This window comes from Lycorma delicatula, chromosome 1 (genome assembly GCF_047948215.1).
Source record: "Lycorma delicatula isolate Av1 chromosome 1, ASM4794821v1, whole genome shotgun sequence".
Classification (NCBI taxonomy): domain Eukaryota; kingdom Metazoa; phylum Arthropoda; class Insecta; order Hemiptera; family Fulgoridae; genus Lycorma; species Lycorma delicatula.
The window spans coordinates 2938066-2948547 of NC_134455.1; the positions used below are offsets into that span (position 1 = coordinate 2938066).

Below are 10482 nucleotides of genomic sequence, written 5' to 3' on the forward strand. Positions count from 1 at the left end.
TGTCGTCCTTTATTTTTTTCTCTTCACTTGCAAAAGTAAAAATTTTAAAACAAAACCTTTTTAGAGGACCAAAAAAATAAATCAAAAACCAAAAAAAGGGACAACTGTCAAGTTCTTCTGTTAACAAATTTTCAGTGTTTCCAAATCATTGGTACCCTTTTTACCACACCCTCCTCCTTTTTTTAAGTGATGCCACTGACTTGGTGACCTATGGGCTAGTATTAAAAAAAATAATGAACAGATTTGACCCACTTTTCAAACAGGTTCGTTATTACTGATCTAATTCATAACCCTCAGCTGCAACTTCTATAGCTGGGGATTATGAACCATTTTTTATAACTTTCTCATATAACTTCTTCTTTTTTTTTTATTTCCTGATTTCAAAATAAAAATTAAAAACAAATAAATGCGTGTAATGTATTATAATTTAACTCAAATTTATCATACCAAAAAAATTTGTTCACAGAGATGCTTATAATTTTTAACTCAGTCCATTTTGCTACTTATTTTTGTTTTTTTATTTTAATTCCAATACTGATTTTTTTATTATAAGCAAATTATTACTTTTTTATACTTTACTTACACCAAATAAAGAAATTATAATCCTTGAAAATCGTTCAGCTTTGTGCTGTCCATCAAAGTCCTGAAATCAAAATGAAAAAGTTGTTGTACTACACAATAAATTTCTTTACACAACAAATTATTAAAAACTAGCTTGTACAATATACAATTCAAATAATGGTAGAAGTAAAAGAAAAATCTGATAACTAAGAATTAATTTTAAATCAACAATGTTTCCAGAATACAGAAGTGTGAGACATCAATGTAAAATAATAGTTTCTAAACATATAAGAACAAAAGTGGTATTAACCCTCAGATTAATTTTAACAAGCATACTAATTGTAAACCCTGAAGCAGTACTTGTTAAAATACAATATTACAATGGTTCTCAAAAGTGTGTGGGCCTTAGTGCCCTAGGGAGCCACAATTCCTCAAAGGGCGCTCTGCAGAATAATACACAATTCTATTTCCATTTTCAGTTCAATGTTATAGGCTGCAACATCTAGCAAAGCTGATACAAACCACTTAGTTACAGTTTGCGGAACCCTCTATAAATGGTTACTAAATGACACAATACTAATATCTCTATTGTTTTAGTAGTTTCTTGAATTTTCTGCAGCTTTATATGCTACTTAATCTTATCTTATATATATATATTGTAATAAGAGTGATATAGTGGGCCTGAATAAAAATTTCCTGCCAATTATAAAAGTAATAGAAAATGTATTAAATTGGAAGGATACAGAAAGGAACAAGAAAGGACAACCCTTTTTGTAAAGAATAGGTCCATTTTACAATTTTCTTTTGTTATACTACTCCTTACACACAATGCACACCTGTTGTACAGTGAGAAGAGACCAGGCTTGGAATTTGTGGGAACACAGCCTTGGTCAACTCTTCTCATGCTTTAACTTAGGTTCGATCCTACCGGTACAGAGGCTAACAGTATAAGTAGCCCAGTAAGACCTGCTAAAAGTTCAGTTCAGTGGAAATTCATGAACCAGTCTGCAAGGCATTATGATATTGGTCTCACAAGGGCAGTTCTGCGAGGAGAGGCTGTGAGTTGTATGAGTTCGGCAGAGTTCTGCGAACCAGTCTGCGAGACATGCGACGACAATCCACTGTGGAGTCACAGGTGTGACTCTACAAGATGTCAGTCCAGCAAGGACAGTATCCAGTTCAAAACGATGAAGGTGGCGCCACAAGTAATTCAGTAACCAAGAAAGTACTATCAGTGAGTTACAGTAGAGCTGTAAATGTATAAGTGAAAAAATAATGCAATAGACTTCATTCATAAACAAAGGGGATTTGCAAGTGAATTTTATAAGATTGTGTGTTAATGTAAGACTAGTGGTTAAAAAAGGATTAAAACTAGCGTTTCTTTGTTAATGGGTCTGAATACTAGTTTTCCGTTTATATACCTGGAATAATTCTGAACGATTATGTATTTTAAACTCTCTTACATGTAATCTGTATTTATTACTTACTATTGACATTATCACTATTTGATGTGTTGTTATTTACATGTACTAATTTTGATTATTATCTTTGTTGATTGCGTTATGTGTTTTTATCTCTTTTTATGTCATGCTTACTGTTTTGATTATGTTGCATTTCATGTCATGTAATAATTAATGGTTTACTACTATTATCCTGACTATTATTGTGGTTGTAATTACTATATTAATATTCGTGTTTATTAACTGTTTTATTATTGTCACTTTATTATTATTATCATTATCACCATTGTTATTATAAATTTGCCTAGTTGTAATTATGAATATTTTAAACTAAATAACTATAATTATATAAATTGTCAACCTCTTAATGTGCTGATCGAGCCGCGCGGACCCACCGCACCACACAACAATACATAAAAATGAATGTTTGTTTGCCCCATATGCTTTCCTATATCATTTATCTGAATGCGATGAAACTTTCGTGAGTTGTGGGCACGCCCATGAAGGTTTCTGAATTAGTTTGTATTCGCTAGGTGGCGCGGGGGTCGAGATATTAAAAAAAAAATGTGTTTATGGACTTGTCTGGCTCCTATTCAGAATATCTATTAGTTACACGAAAATAAATATTATCACAAAAAATGAATCGACTAGGTGGCGCTGGGATCAAGATATTTCGAAAAATTGTATTTATAGTCAAATTTGGCTCATATTCAGAATATGTGTTACTTACAAGGAAAGAAATAACTCTACAAACAAAATGGACCCGCTAAATGGCACTAGGGTTGAGATATTTGGAAAAATTGGTTCTATTTGGCTCATATTCAGAATGTATATTAGTTACGTGAAAAGAAATATTTTTGGGAAAAACGGACCCGCTAGGTGGCGCTGGAGTTGAAATATTTAGAAAAATTGTATTTATGGACCGAATTGGCTCACAATTAGAATATACTAGTTACGCGAAAGAAATAGTTTTGCAAAAATTATACCCGCTAGATGGTGCCGGTGTCAAGATATTTACGAAACAAAGAAACGTACTAACAGACTTTCTTCTTCTACGTATATAAAAGGCAATGTTCGTATGGGTCTCCGCTACAAACTAAAAACCTACTGGACCGATTTATGCACGGGAAAAAGGAAAATAGAGAATGAAAAAAATAGAAATGGCGAGAAAGAGAAAAAAGGAAAGAGGAATAAGGGGAAAATAACTAGGGAAAGGGTAGGGGTAAATTGTGATAAGGGAAAGGTAGAAAAGGGATAGAGTGAAAGTTTAAATTTTGCGAATTTCGTAATGTTCAGTTTTTTAATCTTTTATCAAACTTTCAATTGTGTTCATTTAATCTATATATATATACTCAAATCTAGCAATAGCGAAGCATTGCCGAGTAAGCAAGTATAAATCTTGCTATATATATATATATATATATAAATGAATGTTTGTTCCGTATGCGTTCCAATGCCATTCATCAGACTGCGATAAAACTGCTGAGTTGTTGTGAGCACGCCAGCGAAGGTTTCTGAATTAGTTTGAAACCGCTAAGTGACGCTGGAGTTCAGATATTTCGAAAAATTGTATTGGCTTATATTCATAATATATATTAGTTACATGAAAAGAAAGATTTCTGCAAAAACTATACCAGTTAGGTAGCGCAGGTATCGAGATATTATGAAACAAACAAAGAAATATACTGACTTTCTTTTTCTGCATATACAAAAGGCAATGTTCGTATGTGTGTCTGCTATACACTAAAAAAACTTCTAGACCGATTTACGCACGGGAAAAGGGGAGAAAAGAAACAGGGTAAGGGGAAAGGGAAAAAGGTACAATGGGAAATAGGGATATGGGAAAAAGTAAAATTGGGAAAAAGAAGAAGGGATAAGAGAAAGGGGGAAATAGGGATAAGGGAAGAAGGTAAAAGAGTAATAGGGAAGAAGGGAAAAGAAATAAAGTAAAAGGTTAAATTTTCTGAAGTTCCATAATGTTCATTTTTTAAATGATTCAACAAACTTTCAATTGTGTTCATTTAATCTATATATATGTAATAATAGCGAAGCATTGCCAGGTACTAGCATTGCTAGTACATAAATAGATATCAGTTTCACAGTTTGGTGTTTAATTATTTTTCGAACATTGTATCAATTGAATATTTGTGTGATCAAATCAACTGATCACAAAAATACAATTGATTTTTACTACCAATATATTGAAACACCATTTAGAAACTACTCATTCCAGCATAGTAAGTAAACATTAAGACTACTTTAACAGGAAGCTAAAAGAGTTAAACCAACAAAAAGGTAATTTTTATAAGGAATCATCTCTACCAAGCAATGCTTGCAACCTTACAAGGTAGTATATAAATCAAAAATAATTAAACCAAAGAAAAAGCAGTTTTGCGATTTTAAGAATCACAAAACTCATTTCTACCTGTTGCTGTGGATTTGGTGAACATTATAATCGATAAGTCTGCTGCAAAGCTACTTTCAAAAGTATCTTTGTCCAATAACACCATAGCTGCGAAGTACAGCTTATACCACAGGAACTCAATGATCAATTAGTTGAAAAATTAAAAGAGAAGGAATTTGACTTTCAGCTGGATGAGACCCAAGATAATAGTGATGCTCCATTATTGATTTACTACATACGGTTTATAGATGTAAATAACATTGTGGAAGACCTTTTCTTCTATAAAAATATCATTGCTAGTGCAAACAATCAAGACATATTCGAGATCCTTGATACTTTTACACCTGAAAAAGTTTGGAGAGGACTAAGTGTGTGTTATACTGATAGTGCTCATTCTATGTCTTGGTGATTGCAGGGTTTTATTCAAAGAAAAGCCCCTAAAGCGCTGTGTACCAACTGCATTATTCACAGAGAAGCACTCAAGTCAAAATATCTGAGCCTTAAATTAAACCAGGTCTTAGAATATTAAGTGAATTAACTTTATAAAAACTCTGTCGTGGAAGGCAAAATGTTTTCAAAAACTACGTAAGAATATGGGATCCTAAACTATATCTATTGTACTACAGTACTTCATGGTGGCTTTCCCATAGTAATGTACTGACTCATATGTTTGAAATACAAGAAATTTATATTTTTCTTAAAGAGAGAAACAAAAATATCACACAATTTGCAAATAAAGTTTTTTTGATAAAACTAGCACATTTATATAACATTTTTGAAAAGCTGAATGCTCTAAATCTCTGTCTGTAGGAAAGAAACTTGCACCTTTTAATATAGATTGAGAAAATTTTGAAGCTATCAAAAAAAAAAATGAATAAAGACTGAAGCAGGGAATGTTTTCCCTCGCACCAATTTTTGTCCTCCAATCGAGTTGATTTCTCTCGAGGTATGAAATCCATTTTTGAAGAACATACAATCTGCTTTGAAAAATATTTTCAAAATTATATCAATAAATTTGCATGAATTCAAGATCCATTTAATGCCACTACTACAGAAGAGAATCTGATTGAGTTGTTTTGTGACAATATATTGAAAACAAAGTTTAGCAACATGAAATTAACTGAATTCTGGATGTGAATTCTATATGACTATCTAATCCTAAGTGAAAAGCTCAGAGAATTTTAATCTCACTTGTGACTTCTTTGTATGAAGCTGGGATTTGGCAGATGCTGTGATTAAATCAAAATGAAAGATATGAGAGTGGCTTTGTCTAGTTTAACTCTACAATTTGAGAAAATATGTGAGTGATCAACAGGCTCATCAATTCCACTAATTATTATAATTAGTTGAATTTGTTCAGTAACATTTTTTTTGTGATCTAAAATGTTTTATTTATTTATACCAAATCCTTGTTAAAAATTATTGGCTATTTTGCAAACAGTGTACTATGTAGAACAGTACTTGGTTGAATTGGGGCATCTTGGGAAAATGTGGATTCTGCAAGGGACCGAAAATCAAAAAAAAATTTGGGAACCACTACAATATGGCATTTAGCAATTAAAGTATTGCTAAATGCAATATTCTTCTTGTAAAATATTCTATTTTACAAGGAGAATTAAAAATACCTAAATGTAATGAAAACAAGAAACATCTTATTTGAATGAATATGACAACTATTGGCAGTAGTCTCTTGAACATGAATATTTTTTCCATCTAACAACAGGTCTTTATAATATAAAATTCAAGTTCATTTGTCAATTGCCACAATGAGTTTCAGTAACTCCCACAAATAAGGGCAATTTTCAAGAATAACATCTGCCACACTTACAAAGAAAATTGGGTAATTGTGAGCCTGGTGCCCTCAACTTAAATATCTCTTATATTGGAATATGATGGACAATCGAACTAGTACAAAACAGAAAAACATATAGTAGTTGTTGGAAAATAGTCTTTATCTGTGTAGGCTTCATAGCTGTTAAGCGCTCAAAGGTCGTTTGCAATATTATTATTATTGTAGTGTGCTGAATTATGGCTAGCTGTTTGGAAGTACCGTGGCATGTCTGTGATAACTATGAATTAACCATAATTACTGATACTGAACTTTTGCAATCAGTTGATAACATTCGTAAATTTTTCTATGATCTGGTTGGGTTAGGTTAGGTTAGGAAGCACCAGAAATTGTAAGCATCACTTGCACAGGCATCATGCAGAGTTCTTTTTCAAAAGAAAATACAGGGACTACAAGACCCAAGTTCATCGTTTATGATCCAATCTTGCTTCATTGTATCCTGACTATCTGATGGAGTTGCCCAAAACAGCTGTTAACACTACAGCCATTACAGATTCTGAGGAAGATAATTTCACTTTTCTGACTTGTATTTTTATTAATTATATAACACATTTTTCAAAATACTTAAATTTGAAAAAGATTATGGTTGAGGACATTCAGGCTCACAATTACTGAATTTTTTTTTTTTTATCCGAACCTCCAAACAAAGAAGCCGTCTGATATGCTTCCACCACACCTAAAATTGTGATGTAAAGTTGGTTTACCATCTCCTAGTTCAGCGTCAAATATATGCTTGCAAACTAGCATACAAAGTCCTTGAAATGCAAGTGATGTTTAACCATTCAAATCACATCTTCATTCCATTCAATATTAGGTCACTGTATAGTGAACATAATTAGTCTCTCAAACAACTATCTGAGTATCAACCTCAAATGCTTTACATACATCACAGCCATAAATAAGTATTAAAAGAAACTGTAAAACTAAATTTATCCTTTATGGGGAAATAATATCTTAAATATGCTGTTTCAACTCAGCAGTCATTCTTATTAGGCCTAATAATTTAGTTTTACAGTATTGTTTTCCTCCATTTATTAATATTCATACGGATTACTTATAATGTATATTGCTTATTTATTTAAAATAAATCTTTGTTTATAATTTAACTTCGCCTACTAGATTATTTTTGTAACTAAATTTTCCCCATGGCAAAGTTTTATATACATATTTGTATGTTATTTATGCTTTGGTAGAATTTAAATTAAAATGCTATGGTCTTGATTCTTTTTAGCCCTTATAGCTATTTTTTTCTGGTGACACCACTGACTAAAACATCAGTTTTTATAATCCATTATCTGGCATTCTAATAATTCTGGATTTAAGCAATGATGATTTTCCTGGTTGCTTACCCATTAAAACCCCTAGAAACTGCGTAAAATTTATCACCTAAAAACTATAGGAAATTTTTTTGTAATTTGATCCACAGAAGGGTATCATGTGAGTATTAAATAATTATTCTCTAACATTTTTTATTATCCTGCCAATACTATTTTCCAAAAATATATAATTGATATTTTTTTAAATACCCAAAATCTCAATCCTTGTATTTTTTTAATAGTACAAGGATTATTCTGTTACATAATGGAACAAGTACGTAAAATAATTCAGGTTATGCTTTCAACACCATAAATCCCAGCTGGCCATTGTATAGTGTATTAAACACTTGTAATTATTTCTATAATCTAGTGTTATAGAGTTAATTTAATTAATTAAACTTAATAATTATTAAATTATATAGATTTATTAATTTATTAATCAACTATTTAGCTATTTTTAATAAGATAAAAAATAGTATTTTCTAAGTCTGTAGCTTTTATTTTTGGTTTTGTTAGTGGCTTTTCTCAATGCAATTAACATTAATTACAAATAACAATTACCAGAAACAAACATGATCATGCTTAACATACACAAAATTATTCCTACTTAATATTTCTAGGGTTAATAATATTAAAAAAAGCTACTTCTAAGAACCATTCTATTAAAAACTTAAAAATAATTTTTCAAGTGTCATCAGATGCTTTATTGTCATTCAACTCTTGCTCCACTATCACTTTACTTGGATGAAAATTCAAAGTTTTAAATGGAGAAAAGCATGAAATATTTTAACAGCTGTATGATAAACCCAGGACAGTAGTATATCTTCTGGCTAAGCACTAAGGACTCCCTATTTTCTTTTACAGTACTGATGCTTGGTAGGTGGTTGGTTGGGTTGGTTAGGGCTTGGTTGGATCTGGTGGTTTAGTTTTACAGCACTACCAGATTATTCAAAATTCTTTACACATACACTTATAAAATTTTGGCTTGAAATGGAAAATTGACATGACTGTAGAATCTGCTGAATAATCATGAGTCATCACTTTTAAAAAATACTTCTCTCAACAAATGCATTGTGTTCAGTATTCTGCTCAATATTCGTCATTATTAACATATAACATTCTGTTCAATATTAGTCATAACTAGTTTGCAGAAATTATGGTTATATTTGCAGAAAGTATACCAGAAAATATACTGGAAATTCAATTTGAAGAATATATAACAGAGAACTTCCAGTTATTGTTTTGGAACAAATCAACACATAATTCAGAGGCAAGAAATTTTGAGAATCCTTAGATAGAGAAATGAACCTAAAGAACTGGCTATTTACAAACTCCAATATAACAATAAAAAAATCATTATCAATAAAGCAATTACATAAAAATTATGTTTCTGAAAATCTACATCAGATTTCATGCCTGCAAGCCAAATTCCAGCTTCCTATTCTATAGTGTTTCTGAAAAACCAAAAAATTGTGGAAAAGTCACAAAATGTAGGTCAGTAGATGGAGCAAGGGCTTGCTTTGCTTGTCTTAATTATATATTTACCAACACCTGCAGATCAAAAACAATTTGTAATTTTTAAGCTGTTTGTGAAGGTTGTAACTCAAGCCAACATCTCTTTAACACACTCACAGAAGAGATATTAATTATATTAAAACAGATGTAGTAGAACTAAAAAACGTTATCTTTGCATGATTAACATGAAGTAAATAATACAAAACAATGAGATGAGTAATGTTTTTAGGTAAGAGAATAACATCAGCCAAAACAGTTTGCATAACGTAGTAATCAAAAGACATTTAACTAAATCTCTTGATTAGTAAACAGAAAAAACTCAGAAATGTTCATTTGGTCATTTAATAACAAAAGATAGTGAAAGACTTTATCTTCTAACTCAAGAAGCCAAAACAAAAAAGGACATCCAAGAAATATGGGAGAAGTTGTAAGAGAAGAGCTATAACAGGAAAGGATTTTGAATGTTCCTGGGCAAAAACAATCCCCCCCCCCTAACCTATTAAGAGCTAACCATTTATATGATAAAGAAGGAATCTGTTTCTATAGATGTAAAGAAATCTGATTATTTTTACAAAGACTACGTACAAAGGGGTAATGTAAACAATTTTTGCCAGTAGCATCACTTAGATGTGATTTATTACACAACAAATTTTATTATTACTAATAAGCAACACATAGTTTGTTATAACTATTTACTTTCCAAAACATATTACCTGATATAGTAAACATACAATATAGGAGATATCACAGACATAAGGAGTAAATGTTTGTTAATGAGCTAGGGGTTGAATTCAAGATAGCTGTTACATCTATGCTCAATATTTTTCAGGAGAAAAAATTTCCAGCGTCGAAAAAAACGGCATCTCCTAAAAGCGTAATGACACTACACACTTTAATATCCACTGTATTTAGCGATTTGTCAAAAACAAATATTGCTATTTAAAAGGTTTCACCGATATGTCAATTTTGAACCGATGCATTTATTTCCGCAGTACAAACTGTGAAGAACCATTTCAGTGGCAAAAATAGTATTTTTTGTCAATAGCACAAATCGAACATAACCAAAAACACTGATTGTTAATACGTACCATGTGAGTAGGAATCGAATTCAGAAAATCCATTTTTATATATTAATGCGTATAAAATACTGTCGAAATAAATATAAATTTAAAAAAATTCACTAGTGTCGACGAACACGTCAACAATTTCAGACCACAATAGATGTACACGTACAATTCTTCAGACTCCTGCCCATCATTCAAAGTTAATCATAGAGCACACTTATATGGGGGTCAATAAATTGTATAATAAAAATACAAAAAAATGGAGGGATTATTTATTATTAATTATTGAAATAACTTTTGTGCGTTAGAATTA

At 31.1% G+C, this 10482-nt stretch overlaps 1 protein-coding gene across 1 annotated transcript in view; it reads right to left on the reverse strand.

The window, feature by feature from the left end:
* Spase12 (Signal peptidase complex subunit Spase12) overlaps positions 1-10387 on the reverse strand; it is a 33553-nt gene extending 23166 nt beyond the window's left edge. The window contains exons 1-2 of the mRNA XM_075360373.1: positions 10194-10387; positions 584-643 (exon numbers count right to left, since the gene is read on the reverse strand). Coding sequence (XP_075216488.1) covers positions 584-643; positions 10194-10226 — 93 coding nt within the window. The 5' untranslated portion in view covers positions 10227-10387. The remainder of the gene's footprint in view (positions 1-583; positions 644-10193) is intronic.
* Between the last annotated feature and the right edge of the window lie 95 nt (positions 10388-10482).